Source organism: Pararge aegeria, chromosome 11 (assembly GCF_905163445.1).
Source record: "Pararge aegeria chromosome 11, ilParAegt1.1, whole genome shotgun sequence".
Taxonomy (NCBI): Eukaryota; Metazoa; Arthropoda; class Insecta; order Lepidoptera; family Nymphalidae; genus Pararge; species Pararge aegeria.
The window spans coordinates 8214526-8230045 of NC_053190.1; the positions used below are offsets into that span (position 1 = coordinate 8214526).

The window sequence follows — 15520 nt, forward strand, 5'->3', positions numbered from 1 at the left end:
ATGACCAAATAAAAATATTTAACAAGTTAAACATTTTGGGGCGTCCATAAATTACGTGAGGTGTTTTTTTTGAATTTTCTGTCCCTCCCTCCCCCTAGTGAGACGTGAGATTTTATTCAACCCCCTCCCCCATCCCCCAATCTCATGTAAGATTTTTCAAAAGTGGCTTTCTTCAAATTGTTATTGTAAAAATACCAATGGACCAAAGTATGTATAAGTTATTTGATGAGACCCCCCCCCCTCTCTCCAACGTAAGATTAGATGAGATTCGACTCTACCCCCTCCCCCCCCTTAAACGTATTTTATGAACGCTCCCTTTGCTGTCCAACATTTTTGTAGGGCTATTGTTATTAAACGTAAGGCTTTGTTGTAAACCATGTTGGCAATAACCTGAAAGCAACTGCAAAATAGAATAAATTGCACTAAATTGCAACATGTTATTATATATATTGTAAGTTTTTCAGTGATTTGAAACCATTTTGGACTTTAATTTCTGATGCACCATGGAAATTATTCAACATCTACATGTTGCGTTCTTCCGGTTGTTTGTAAGGGTAGTCGATGTAGTCAAAAACGTCTTCTTCTGATGTGATAGGCACGGGCTCTCCAGGCACACCTTAGAAAAGTATTTTTGTATTAAGAAAATAAAGGACGATCTCTTAAAAGATACATTATAAAAATAGATATTTTTCATAATAAAAGTTTAAAAATATCATGTCGTATTATTGATGCTCTCTTCAAAAAATCCGGGTTATTTTATAACGTAACAACTTTACTTGAATCGCATATAAACCTTGCTTGTGTTGATATCCTGCAAATTTATTATTTCTTAATGCGAACAAACAACACCGAAACTTTAAATAAGAAGAAGAAGAAACACTATTGCACGTAAACACACAGGAAAAGAAACATTAAGGAGTATACAGTAAACAATGTAGACATTCAAAGACGGCCTTATTGCTGCAAGCAATATCTTACAGGCAACCTTTGTAGAAATGACTTACAGCAAGAGAACAGGATAGTGCCAAGTCTTTAAATATATGCATAAATACCAAAAATGTATATCGTATACAAATACATAGATAAATTAAATAAATTAACGTATTATATAAATATAAAATATATATAAATACAATTTACAAATAATAGTAAAGCAACAACTTCAAATACGGATAAAAATGAGGATGTATTTTCACTAAATCGGTTATGTGTGGCGTGCACTGGGTTTCTTACCAGGGTACAGCAGGAAAAATGCATTAAGCGGCAAAAATCCTCCTATACGAGTTATACATAAATTTTAGGGTAGGCATAGCTTTTGTACATGTATGAAGTGCACGCCACTGGTTATGAGTGCGTGCAGCAATTGACGAATCAGATTAATTGGACATCTTGTAATGATTTGATTCGTTTCTTCCGGTACCTACGCTTTCGCGTGCAATAACATACCTATAACGGTAAGGCTGAGAAAGTTCAAAACAAGAAGTACAAAGACAATTCCTAGAAATCAATATAATTACCAGTACATCCAATTGGTCTCAAAGAGTATTCATTGAGGGTAAAACCCTTATCGAGTGCGTGCGCCCGCATCTGTTTGTTAAAGACATCACTCCCTGTGAAATATAGCACAGCGCAGTAGTACTGGTGGTTTGGGATAAAACGAATGTCCAAACGTCGAAAGGGATGTTCATTTGATAGACGGCATACACCCTGCGAAAAACTGTCATATAGTTCACGAAGAGTTCAAAAGAGAGAGTAGCTCACGAAGTTGCATTTATTGTCCTAATGGATTTAACGTTACAGTTTTAGTTTTTTTTATTGTTCAATTTGAGAAAATAAAGTATTTTAGCCCGCACTAATTTTACTTTGTCCCTATATATATGTTTGATTATAAGAAAGCGCGAAATATTTACTGTTTTTTTCCCATAATATATAAAGCAATTTGCAGGGAGATTTCTTAAATAGATGAATGCAACACTGAAATAAATTAAAAAAATAGACACGTAAGTGGACTGACGCCATTTTTTCGTAGTCGTTTTAAATTACCATGAACTTGGTATCTCCCATTGATATCACATCAGTGATCAGATCATTCAAAGCTTCCACAACAGTCTTTAGTAACTTCTCGCTCTGCTTCTTTTTCTCTTCGAACTTCAGCGATGGATGAGTTACAAGCGCATCTATATCACCGCTCTCTGTCTTCCCACGTCTGTAATTTTTTATTACGTTATCGTAATATGTCATTTTACTAAATAAATAACAGAAAGAAAGTTAGAAGGTAGGTACTCAAAAAAGACTGATTGATTTGCAAGACTTAAACGTATTTAAATGTATAATTCAGAAGATCTTCTAGCGTTCATCAGAATTGGTCTGATAGGAATCAAATTTCATTGATTGGGTTTTTATTGAAGTGATAATGCAGTCTTCGATGGTACAGGGTTCACCTGTTAGGGGTATGTTAGTATATTAAACATAACTAATCTGTTTCTACACGCCATTGTACCAGAACTCTAAATTGTTTAGCAGCACGTCATTGTCGGTGGGGTGGTTACAAGCGGGTGGCCGAAGCCTTCCACCAGACCAGATAATCCCACCAGAAAATTCAGAAATTATATATTATATATAATTACCAAATTGCTGATCTGGGTATCGAACCCGGAACATCCGTCATCCGGGAGTTCGTCCGCCTTTACTGAGGAGTAATGCAGTTACCTACCGACTAGGTACTGACTATAGGTACCTACTTATAATTATTTCTTTGTTTAAATTATAATTTATTGATATGACCTGTAACTGCCGCAAATGGTAATTTTGAAATCAGGATCTAAATCTTTCAATGCGGCTTTTAATAAACATTCAATTTCCTGTATTTCTGCTCTCGGAATTTTCTTCTCAAACTCTTCAAAATACCTTTAAAGAATAAGAATCGTTCATAAAACTTCAGAAGAAATGTTCGAAACTACGGTGAATTAAATATAATATCTACTAGGTACTTACATCTAGGTACATTGGTTGCCTGGATGAATCGCTATGAAGCGATAAGGCTGCCAAATTGTGTACGTTGTTTTGTCATACTTTTCTTTTTTTATGTACTTATTGTGGTGTGCAATAAAAGTATATTCATTCATTACTTAAATTAATGCTTCGAGTTTAATGGTTCTGACTATATATTGATCGAAGGTTTGTATGAAGAAAGAAGTATATATTACCAAAGTACCGAAAAATTCAAATTCTTACCTACCTTAGGTTCTAAGTTGAATTTAAAAGAAACGAAAAATAAATATTTATTCCGTAAATGTATAGAAATCCTACGAAGTAGAATAACTACTACAATTGTACGGAATCCTACGAAGTCGATAAGCCGAATTATTTTCAATATAACTTTATTGTTATGACTCTATGGTCATGCCAAGACTTATCTGCTAACTTACTTTAAGCCAATCAGTTGATGGTGATTCAATTTACTTTGGTTTTTCCTCAAGTCATCCAAAGTTTTTATCCCACTAAGAAGCAAGTCGGCTGCCTTTACTGGTCCGATACCAGACACTCTTGTTAATAAGCTAATTGCCTGAGCGTTTTCATCTTGATGTATATTTTCTAGCTTTCTCAATTTACCGGTTTGTAAGAACTCATCAATTTTCTTTGAAATTTTATCGCCGATACCGTTCAGCTTTTTAGCTTCTTCGCCCGACTCAATTTTCTTGGTGTGACCAGCTAATACACTAGCGGCTTTTCTGTAAGCATTGTACTTATGAATATTTCGGCTCACATTTTTTTCAAAATCAGCCAATTCCATTAAAAAATCGCAGAAATTCGCATTTGGGTTGCCGTTATCAGATGGATTCTTTCTTTTACTCATTCTTGTTTCAGAAATATGGAACCTGCAATTAACGAATTCGGATTAATTCGGACTTGATAATTCAATTTAAATTATTCAATTTGCGGTGGTTTCGAGGACGTTTTAGATTTTATTTAGTTTTTAAATAGTTTATTTTATATTAGTTATGTATTAATAAAAATTATATTTTATTTAAATTAACAATTTTTTCTTAATATTTATAAGCTTACTGTAAGTAGTCATTTAAATAAAAGCTTCATTTTATTCAAATCACTGGACACTGGATAGCGTTGTATAATAGAGGTCAGTGACCAATGTTTATCTTCGGTAATGATTTTTCTTAAGGTTGGTACTGCTATTGGTAAAATGTCAACCATAGACTTGGCAAAATCATGACACTGACAGATGCTACGTGACAACTGACATTTGGCACTGCTCATTTGCGCTCTTCAAAATGTCAATGAAGGGATTAGACTATTTTTATTTCGAGGTTGTTTTGGTTTTATAATTTAAGGGGAATTTGCGTGCAATAAACTTGAATTTACGTGGTTTAGATTTAGGATAATGGGAAGAACTATAGTACTATAAATATACATACCAGTGATTACTCCGTAAACAATAGCTTGGTGATGGATAACGTAACTGAAAAATTAGTGCAATGTTTTGGTCACAGAAAGTTCAAAAGTGAACTTCAAGAAAGGGCTGTGCGAGCAGTTGCGAGAGGTATGTAAATGACTAAATTAATTGCTGTGTGTAATTTAAAGTCCTTGTGTTAAACGTAATTTGTGATCTATTTGCGAATGTTCTACAACGTAAACGCATAACAACGGTGTTGCCATATAATACGTATTCGATATTTTTGTCTGGTATAATGATGAACGCACATCACATTAAAAATCGTACGAAAAAATAACTCTAGAAACTATTAATACAACATGGGGAGTAATTTTTCTTTTCTCATTTTCAGGTGTTCATGATGTATATATTTCAATGCCAACAGGTTCAGGAAAGTCATTGTGCTTCCAACTACCTGCTATGTTGCAGGACAACAAAGTTGCCATTGTATTTTCACCCCTCTTAGCACTAATTAAAGATCAAATAGACCACTTGACAAAAATAAAAATCTCTGCAGAATCTATCAACTCAAAAATGACAACTAAAGACAGAGAAAGAGTTTTAAATGACCTCCGCAGCATGAAACCAGATACAAAGTTCTTATATGTCACACCAGAGCAAGCAGCTACAGAAACATTTAAATCATTAATAGAGCATCTAGTCAAGTATAAGAAAGTTTCTTACATAATAGTAGATGAGGCCCACTGTGTTAGTGAGTGGGGCCATGACTTTAGACCTGATTACTTAAAGTTAGGCAACTTGAGAGAGAAGTATAGAAGCATTCCATGGGTAGCTCTCACTGCAACTGCTAGTGCTGAAGTGGCTAAGGATATATTGGAAAATCTCAAACTTTTACTACCAGTTGCTCAATATAAAACACCCAGTTTTAGAAGGAATCTTTTCTATGATGTTGTATATCAAAATTGTATACAGGATGAAATTGGGGACCTAGTCGACTTCCTTAAGAAAAATTTAAATGATGATGAAAGTGTTAAGCCTGTAAGTAAATAATTTTTGTATTCTTGATAGCTTGAAAGTCATAATAGTGTATTCATGCACTATCTAAAAATGTAACCACAGGCAATTTTACAAATAGAGTAATATTTTTCTCATACAATTTGTATCCAATCTTGAGTGTTTTGGCAACTATTTTGAAACTAGCTGCTGCCCCTGGGAACTGTTGTTAAGGAACTGCTAACTTTGTGCCAAAATTCTAGTTGATTGATTGCTTAGTTAGGATGTAATGGTAAACAAACAAACAAATTACTTTCACATTTATAATATTATATAGGATTTTGTCTTAGATTGTAATAATAATAATAATAATAATAATATTGAATAGGTAGAACAGTATATGGTTAGGTAGAACAGTACTGTAACTTAATTACATTTCATGAATTATTTTCTATCATTTTAGAAAGACAAAAATGTTGCAATTGTTTACTGCAGAACAAGAGAACAGACAGAAGAAATGGCTAGCATGTTGACCAAAAAAGGGCTAAAGTCTCTGGCCTATCATGGAGGTTTGTTCAACAACCACATATATTATATTATTAATTATGGTTATTTACACAGTAATATTAGTAATTTGACTACAAGTTTATACATACTATAAGCAAAAGACTATCCCCAACACAATACATATACATATTTAAAAAATAGGCTATTTTTAAAATACACAAATACTAAAAAGTGATGTTCTTATGTTTTATTATTTTCTAATGATTTATTATTTAAAAAAATTGTCTATTTCGAGACATACTGAAAAGATTGTTAACATTATAAGATAGGTAAAAAAATAGACTAGTTGTACTCATTTTGCATTTGATCTTTTGAAGTTATACTTCTTTTGGCGCGTTTGGGAAAAATGGTGAGAGTAAATTTTTACAATCACACCGTCACAAAAAACTGACACCATGAAATTAGCTATAGTCAACTTTTTAGTTTTTCTAAAAAAGGTTGGACAGTTGACTTTCAATAATTCAAACAAAACCTTTTTTCTATTGTTAGTGTAGCTTTTTCTACAAATGTAGAATAAGGCGAAAGATAAAATTTTTGAAAAGATTTTTGTCTTGTTACGCCAATAAAGTAAAACTTCTAACGTGTGTACATAAGTACACACACTTTTTTTTTCTAGTTTTATTACTATTCTATGGTGATTATGCATACTCTTCTTTAAAAACAGGTTTAAAGGCGGCAGATCGCGTGTCAGTGCAAGAGCAATGGTCGAATGGAGAGTGTGGTTGTGTATGTGCTACAGTTTCGTTCGGCATGGGTGTGGACAAGGCAACAGTACGAGCAGTGGTGCATTGGGGGCTTTCACAAAACGTTGCAGCTTACTACCAGGTATACTTGTGGTTATGCTCAGTTTAATGTAGTAGTATAAAATGAATGCATTTTTTTTATGGATATGCTTTAAAATGCAGTGCAGATTACAAAATATAATATATTTTTTTAATATAGAGACATTATAGCTTTTGATTTGTGAGAAGTCTTTTGAAGTCATTCCAGAGATTATAACTCCTACATACTTACAATCAATCGTGCCTCTTCATAAGTTAGGTGTATAAACTGTTCACATTTAGGATATATTGATGTGGATGAATTAAAGATCAAAGATATTTTAAAAACTAGAAACGAGTATTTTTTCAGTAGAAATTGTATGAAATACTTAATGCCTGCCAAAGCAAAAAAAGGAAGTACGTACAAGCATTCAGTGTACAATTTTTTTTTTTATTTTAGTTTATTTTAGTTTATATCATAGATACTTATAATTTTACTAGTACTTGAAAGCATTTGACTCTGCTTTCAACTCGCACATCATCATCATTTCAACTAATTGACGTCAACTGCTGGACATAGGTCTTTTGTAGGGAGTTCTACAACCCACGGTCCTAGGCCGCTTGCCTCCAGCGGCTCCCAGCGACTCGCCTGATGTCATATGTCCACCTCGTTGGGGGCCGACCAACACTGCGTTTACCGGTGCGGGGTCGCCATTCCAACACCTTGAGACCCCTACGTCTATCGGTTCTCCAAGCTATGTGCCCTGCCCTTTGCCACTTCAGCTACGCGACTCGCTGATCTTCGTCGATAACTCTAGTTCTTCTACGGATCTGCTCATTTCTGATTTGATCACGTAGAAAAACTCCTAGCGTAGCTCTCTCCATCGCCCGCTGAGTGACTCTGAGCCTTCTTATGAGGTCAATAGTAAGCGTCAGCGTCAGCGTCCCTGTTCAACTCGCACAAGATATAATAATAATTTGTTTGCTTAGAAAAGAGCAACTACTGCGTTTGTTTGCTGGATAAACCAGGAAACATAGGTTTTTTTTAATGGTACAATCTGCTTCCCGAATCGGTGCTAGAACTACTACCGGCATATCTGTTGGAAGTGTTTCTATCAGGCTTTGCTAAAAGTTCTTATTATTAGTAGTACTTGATTAAATGAAATATTTTTATTTGCGCAGGAGTCCGGACGAGCGGGTCGAGACGGCAAACCAGCCTTTTGCCGTATTTACTATTGTCGCACTGAACGGAATGCGGTAGATTTTCTTATAAAATCTGAACTTGCCCGATCTAAGACTCCAGAGCAGAAGCAACGTTGTAAGAATGCATACAAAAGTTTCGAAATTATGGTCAAATATTGTGAAGAAGTCAAGTAAGTCAACTTACTTTCTTTAAAAACACAAAACTTATTAATATTAGTGAATTGTTTAATTTAATTTATATTTATTTATATTTTCAACAAAGTATACAACTATCCACTGTGATAAAAATTTAAACGGTATGAAATAGTACAAATGTAAGAAGACTTACAGTTGTAACAAACATTTGGCAGAATTGATTCCCCATTGATTTTTATGTAGATGATCAAATTATCATGTAAAAATGTACCTACACAAAATCTTTCTTTATCAGATGCCGTCACAGGATGTTTGCGGACTACTTCGGCGAGGAAGTGCCGAAGTGTTTAAGTCGATGTGACGTATGTAAAGATGCGCGCGCAGTTCGTCGCGCGCTCGAACAACATCAGCGACGTGCGATGAGCGCCACGATCGGTCAGGGCGGCTTCGTCACGCACACCGACCCTTCCGAATTGTACGGGGAGGGGAGACAGGGGCAAATGAAGTAAGTTAGTCTATCGCACTCAACATGACCAGTTGGAAAGGGGTATACCTTCTCTACGGTACGCCCCTTTCTACAGCTAAAATGCTAAAGGGCGTTGCTATCTTGGACACTAGAAATGCCACGCCACATTCGCACACAAGGAGTCATTAAATTTCTGTTTTCAATAAAGTCTAACTGTTACAAAGGTTACGTGGCGACAAGGTGTTACTTGTTATTAAGATTTCTATGGGATTGCATTATGAGTTAAATATATGCTCACTAGGTTTTATAATAATACTATAGTTGTCACAAAACTTCAAATCTTTCCTGCAACTACCAAATAATGTATAGTCACGGAATGACACGGAAGATTCGTCACCTTAGTATCTGTTTTCACTTGCACTAGTTATGCAAGAATCAATTATGCCAACATACCAGTGCAAGAAACAGCGCTGCTAACATACCAGTGCTGCTAACATTTAAATAAATATGATGTTTGCTATCGAATAAGGTTTTGCTTGTTTTTTCTATCCCATCAATGCAATGTTACTAAATGTATTAAAACAACAATAAAATACACGCAAAAACACGCAAAAGTTAAAGAAAACTACGAATAATTTTAATGACATTTATTTTTAATAACGGATAGATCCACCAGCATATATCCGTGCGTCTAGTGTCTACCCAAATAATTCGAGAAAATTTGGTCCTTTCATTTTCCCATCGCTGTAACTTAAAACCCACAAGTCTTCTGTCGGGTTTAAAATGCAGATCTTGCTGGCCAGGGTATCACCACTATATCGCTATTCCAGTTAAACTATTCATTTACAAAAAGAGCAGTGTGCGTGCGAGCATTGTCCTGGACATATCTCAGGAACCTCATCAGGTGGGATACACGGTACGGACACTTGGTAGCATACTGTCTTCTAAAACAGACAGATAGTTTGTTGCGTTTGCCCTTGAAGGAAGAACAACGAGCTCGCCTACTCTATCCGCTGTCATCAACCCCCATAGCCAAGATGCGTCCAGAACTGAAATTGGACACTACGTGGTCTTCCGCATATCTCGTACTATTTTTTATCTCCACAAATTAAGCTTCCCATGTTGACTTAAACATTTTTCGTCGGTAAATATAGTGGTACCACAATCGAAGTTCAAATAAGTCTGCAAATCTTAAGCGTGCCTTCTTATGAGCCGTTGTCATACAACGTGTCGTCTATAATGTAAGAAACGCATTACATCGCGTATCACTCTTTCTTTCATTTTCGACGTTTAGACGTTTTCTTCATATTGTCTTCTCATGTCTGATTTTTGTGCGGCGTTAAGAATATGACGGCGGCTTATTCGGCGGATTGTGACGTTTATCGGCTAGTGCAACTTCTTTGCCATGTCTTCTTATCGTTGAGCGAGAATTTTAATTTGAAAATCGACGGACCTTTTCATTTCGCGACTGTATCTTCGATAAATACTATAATATACTCACGATAATTGCTGCCAGACTAGATGACGTTTATGGCATTTTACTACATCTCTATGACAATATTTCAGGGAGACTCAATCTTATATTGGCGATGCTAGTGACGAGTCTGACGGCGAAAGTGACCGGCGGCGCGTCGCCGACGAAACGAGGTCTCTTATCATAAAGGAGTTTGCTAATAGGAAGAAGAATCTCGAGAAAGATAAAAACCGAAACAATAACCCTGAAGCTGCCAAATATTCTAAATGCAAAGCAGCTGAAAGTACAGAAAATAAGGTGATATATAAATAACTATTATTGAAATTAATTATAGATTGGGGTTTTTGCATGAATACCGTTAATAAGTTAAGTTGGGTAATACTTTTTGAAATTATGTACGTTTTTGTCTAGATTATTATAAATGAAGAAAAACACGACTGCTTCAAATGAATGGTTTAAAATTTTTAACGGGCAACTGAAATCACGGTCAACCGTATAAAATTGTTTACCATGAGGCGTTTTTTTGTCGGAATCAGGTTTTCAGTTTGATTCACAGTCTTGGCGAATTTCAAAACGCCTACCTTCAATATTTACTTGTCTGAAAATGTTTAAAAGTAAGAAAAAAAGGATTTATTACAAAAATGTCATGAGGTTGTGCCAAGTTTGCTATTATATTATAAAATATTACACGACAAAAAATATATGCATAGAATAATGCATTCCAAAGTTATTAGTGTTTATGATTGGGTTATTTTGGTTTTTCTAGGTTAATGGTTTGTCAATAACAGGACGTGAAAGTTACCTATCATTGCTAACAGATGCATTAAGAAATAATCTTGAAGGTCTTAAAGGTATTGATGAACCACAAAATAAATTATCACGTCAAGATATAGAAGAATGTGCTGTGGAACTGGAGTATGGAGCATTTTCGAAAAGTACTGTTATTAGTCTGTACAGAAGGGCTATGACAAAATTGGTAAATATGGTTGTTCGATCTGGTCTTGTTACTTAAAATAAGCCCGCGTAAGACCGTAATTTTACACAATATACCCTGACACACCGCGTCGAGTCACCCGCCCGCGCTATTACTTTGTTTGCTCGGCACCTTAAGGGTAACGGGATGCTGATATATAATACCCTGAACCATCTTCAACAATTGGTCTATCAAATATAAAAATATTTTTCAATTCTGACTGGTAGTTCCAGAGATAAGCGCATTAAACAAACCAAACTAGCATTATTTTTTGTTTGTTTTTCATGGCTATCTTAGACAGTCAATTAACTTAAAATTTTAACTTTAGGGTAATAATTTACTCCGGAAAATCTAAAGTTTCCACAAGAATATCTTTATTTTTCTTTTAATATCCGAGTTTTAAAAACCACGCAGACTACGCGAGAATAAATAGTACTCAATCTTTTTGAAGTATGATTTAAAGCTGAATGAGTATGCCTTTCAGATATCTTCCGTTAGAGCGTGTAAAGACACTTTGTATCCAGACCTAAAGACATATGAGCCAAAGAAACGCGAAACACTTTCCGAATTTGTAAAGGATTTTGAAAGGAAAAAGGAAGAGTCACAAAAAAGTCATGGGTTTATAACTGCATCACAACTACAAAATAGTAAGTGTTAAAAAAAGCTGTGTTTTACATTAGTGCTAGACGCAAGCGGCAAAAGATTGTAACGTGTGGAAATCCTTACCAAAGACTTAATTTCCAGCAGTGGACCTTATCGGTTGAAATGTTGTTATGCTATTGATATTTTTAAATAATTTATGTGTTTTTAGACAATATGGAAAATAGTATGGAACCGAAATCACTCTCCAAAGCTGACAAGGAAAGTAAACGAAAAGCAAATTCTTTCAAAAGAGATCCATTAACCCAAACTAAGCTGCAAAGCTTCTTCTCAGGAACAAAATCACAAGAATCTCCAATTCCTACTTCAGACGACAGTGAAGATGACGGAGGACTAGTTATAGACGAAAACGTAAGACCTAATCATAATGATTCTACATTCAAACTGGAAGAAAAAGATGCTGCAGATGAAGATAAAGTAGCAGAAAGTGACAACGAATCCAGTATTGGAAAACGTACAAAAACTTTAGTCATAAACATAACTTTACAAGGTATACCAAGCAAAGGTAAAGATGACAAAAAGGATAAGGAAACTACTTCAAATATCAATAATGAATTAAAGATGGAGGTTCCGTGTCAGAAAACAAAGCCTACAGCTAAAAGAAAAATAAAAGCTTTGTTTGGTGAATCTTCTGACAGCGAATTAGAATCGGACGACATTAAAAGACTAAAACTTTCACAAGATGCTTTTGAAAAACAATCACCGGAAAAGAAATCTGAAAAATCGAGTTCTAATAAATCCAAAAAGAGGCACAAGGAAAGGAAATCATCACAGTCTGATACTGATCGCGAAAAAACAGTAAAAAAACACAAAGATAGAAAATCTTCGCAATCTGATACAGATCGTGAAAAAATACTTATAAAACACAAAGATAGAAAATCTTCAACATCTGACACAGACCGTGAAAGAATTGTTTTAAAGCATAGAGAAAGAAAATCACATTCTATGGATAAAGGAAACTGTATTACCAAACACAAAGATAGAAAGTCTTCACAATCGGATACAGATTTGGACAAGATAATTACAAAAAACAAAGACAAAAAATCTTGCCAATACAATATAGATCGAGAGAAGACAACTTCAAAACATAAAAATAGAAAATCATCACAGAGCGATACTAGTCGAGAGAAAGTAGATTTAGAGAATAATGATATAAAACGTTCACAATCTGATAATGATATTTTGATAAATGATAAGACATGCGGTGATTCACAAATAAATGATAATGATGATACTCTTATTCTTAGTACAAACATATCGGTTGAAAAAGTTCAATGCGATGATGAATTATCGTTAGATGATGATGACCAAAATCAATTAAACAACACAAATGACACAACCAATAAGCAAAGTAAATATTATGAACCATTGGCAGAGAAACCACTAGATAAAGCACACCAACTTAGTTTAGAGGCAGATAAAGTGTTACAGGCGCTCAAACAGTTTTCAGAAATAAAATCTGATCCTGAAATTTCTGAAAATTTAAAAAGTAATGAAAAAGTAAGTGACCCCAAAAACGCAATTGTTACATTAAAATCACCCACTAAGCACGGTACAAAAGATAATGATAAGGATAGACTGACATTTAGTAGCTGCATTAAATCGTCTGAGAGGCACAATAAAGATTTAGGTAAGGAACACTTAAATAATAAAGACAAGATGAAAGTTGAAAAAGAGCTAAGAATAGATAAAAGTGAACATTCATCTAATAAGGAAAAAAGAACAGAAAAGGCCTATAAAAACAAAGAGCGAAGAAAAGATGAAGATTCAAAAAAGAAAGACAATGCAACCGGTAAGGAAAAGAAAACCGAAAAAGTTGATGTTGCAGGATTAGTAGTTAAGTTATTAATGCCTTATTATAAGAAGAAGAAAATAAATAGTCGTGACTTATTTAAGATTACTGCGAGGCACATAGTGCATCAATTACTCGCTATACAAGTTACTGGTAAGTTTTAAACCTTGTCTATTAAAATAACAATAAGATCAGTATAGATCTAAGCAATATAATATTACTTATTGTTTTATTTTACTTTTTTCAGAAGAAGCAGCAATAAATATGTTATTGAAGAAAACGTTTAGCAATAAAGAACTAATAATTGAAAACGAAAGTGACCTAGAAAAAAAGTTAATTCTCAGCAATAACTTGTAATAATTTATTGAATTTGTATTTATTAATTGTTAAGCACTGTCGTGCATACATTTCATAATTATTCTTGTATGCTGTTCATCACTATTATCACAGTTATTTATTACAGAGTATGAGTTTTATTGAAGTTTTCTTTGTTTGTACTGTAAGGCAATCAGTTTTTAGTTTAGTCAGGCGTTTAGTTAATAAAATAACCTATTAGTAGTATTAGTAAATAAAATAATTTAATGAAAACAAATTTTGGTTTGTATGGTTGGGAGAATGTTTTTTAAAAAAATAATTAAGGTTTTATGAACGAATACGCAAGCGGAAATTTAGTAGAATTTTTTGCCCTTGGGAGAAAAAAGTAGTCTAATGCATTTTTGTTTACTGCAAGTACTGTATTTCACTTGCTAGATTTTTTTCGCCATATAATTATCCCATATTTTAAAAGATATTAAACATACTAGTAGTAACGTCCAGTAAAAATGTCGAAAAGGGCTTTTTGTAAAAATTATCGATTTATCTATTAGGAACTCATAAATAAGGCCAGATAATGATTTAGTTTATGCTCGAAGCTCTCAAGGAGCTTTACAATTTATTAACATACTTCAAATAAAAATAAAATATGTATTACTTATGAAATTGGCGTTATGTCGTTCGGGTAACTTTAATCACAAATATCTCTTCTTTGGTTAGGAATTCCAATTTCAAATTCATACAGCTATTTACTCATGCTTTTGTGTTTTGAAAACCTAATTCATTTGTTATTTCCTCTTGGTTTTTTTCTTTGCGCCCGTAGTTAATAATGAAGCACGTCAGTGTTAGCTGCAGGCTGCGGTGTTAGTGATGACTAGTGCCGGTGTCGTTCAATACAGCTTTCATAAATCTGGCCAGACGATTACGGCGGAGTCTATTGTCAGTGACTGCAAACCATGATGGAAAATCTAGCTGCTAAACAATCGAGGGTGGTCAATCGCTCTAGGCCACTGCTGCTTCAGTACAGCGCGAGGCCACACACTGCACAACAGAAAGCTACCAGATTAGAGGAGCTTCAATTGTAATTTCTAAGACCATACTCCCTAGACTTTTGTTCCAACAGATTATAATTTTTTTCGAAATTCGAATAACTTCTTGCAGTCCAAGGCGCCTTCAAATATTTTATTGATTCCCTACCGAATGGTTTATTTTAAAGTAAAGGGATTAATGAACTACGTATGAAATGGCAAAAGTGCATAGATAGCAATGGTATATACTTTAAAATTATTATTTAAAACAATCGATTTTATGTACCTCCCTTACAAAACGCTAATTTCATAAATAAGGATCTAATATATCCTTAGCATATCCTTAATTGAAACGTACGTACAGTATTTATATACTTTAAATCATTTATAATTTAATAACTTAAACAACTAGTATTATATTAAATAATTTCTCAGAGCATTTAATAAACAGCGCAGGGTGTACTTTAAGATGAAACCTATTGGACCAAACCCTTGATTTTTTTTTCTTAAATTTATTCTTACTCATGAAACTAACTAAATGCATTCACGTCAAATTTATTGACCACGACAAGTACACACTTGTAAAGTGTACACTTCACAAGTTGACACTAATAAGTGGATAATTCCCAATTAAAATTGATCTGCATCGTTAGTGTAGTGGTTAGCATGTTCAATTATAGATCATGAGTTCCTGGGTTCGAATCCCGGGTCGGGCCAAATATATATAAACTGTTGTGTATTTTAT

At 34.2% G+C, this 15520-nt stretch overlaps 2 protein-coding genes across 3 annotated transcripts; one reads left to right on the forward strand and one right to left on the reverse strand.

Moving 5' to 3' along the window:
• Positions 1-77: 77 nt before the first annotated feature.
• Positions 78-4528, reverse strand: LOC120627244 (DNA polymerase beta-like). 2 transcript variants are annotated; one of them, XM_039895150.1, is made up of 6 exons: positions 4434-4528; positions 3429-3878; positions 2785-2907; positions 2044-2206; positions 1518-1707; positions 78-616 (listed from the first exon to the last, which is right to left on the reverse strand). In XM_039895150.1, the coding sequence occupies exons 2-6, from the start codon at positions 3854-3856 to the stop codon at positions 522-524; spliced, it is 999 nt and encodes a 332-aa protein (XP_039751084.1). In that variant the 5' UTR covers positions 3857-3878; positions 4434-4528; the 3' UTR covers positions 78-521. The 2 variants fall into 2 exon arrangements, with proteins under 2 accessions (XP_039751084.1, XP_039751085.1); XM_039895151.1 differs by lacking the exon at positions 4434-4528 and adding an exon at positions 4066-4132.
• On the forward strand, positions 4277-13911 carry LOC120627243 (ATP-dependent DNA helicase Q5-like). The gene is made up of 11 exons (XM_039895149.1): positions 4277-4558; positions 4803-5449; positions 5868-5973; positions 6636-6796; positions 7915-8105; positions 8366-8575; positions 10103-10307; positions 10777-10986; positions 11468-11630; positions 11795-13588; positions 13683-13911. The coding sequence occupies exons 1-11, from the start codon at positions 4465-4467 to the stop codon at positions 13790-13792; spliced, it is 3891 nt and encodes a 1296-aa protein (XP_039751083.1). The 5' UTR covers positions 4277-4464; the 3' UTR covers positions 13793-13911.
• Positions 13912-15520: the final 1609 nt, after the last annotated feature.

Excerpts from the sequence above, each read along its gene's own strand:
- LOC120627243 (XM_039895149.1), top strand. The coding sequence starts at position 4,465 with ATGGATAACGTAACTGAAAAATTAGTGCAATGTTTTGGTCACAGAAAG. Across the intron at positions 4,559-4,802 it reads TGTGCGAGCAGTTGCGAGAG|GTGTTCATGATGTATATATT; the intron begins GTATGTAAATGA and ends TCTCATTTTCAG. Across the intron at positions 11,631-11,794 it reads TGCATCACAACTACAAAATA|ACAATATGGAAAATAGTATG; the intron begins GTAAGTGTTAAA and ends ATGTGTTTTTAG.
- LOC120627244 (XM_039895150.1), bottom strand. The coding sequence starts at position 3,856 with ATGAGTAAAAGAAAGAATCCATCTGATAACGGCAACCCAAATGCGAAT. Across the intron at positions 2,207-2,784 it reads ACCATTTGCGGCAGTTACAG|ACGTGGGAAGACAGAGAGCG; the intron begins GTCATATCAATA and ends AAAAAATTACAG. Across the intron at positions 617-1,517 it reads GAGACCAATTGGATGTACTG|GTGTGCCTGGAGAGCCCGTG; the intron begins GTAATTATATTG and ends TACTTTTCTAAG.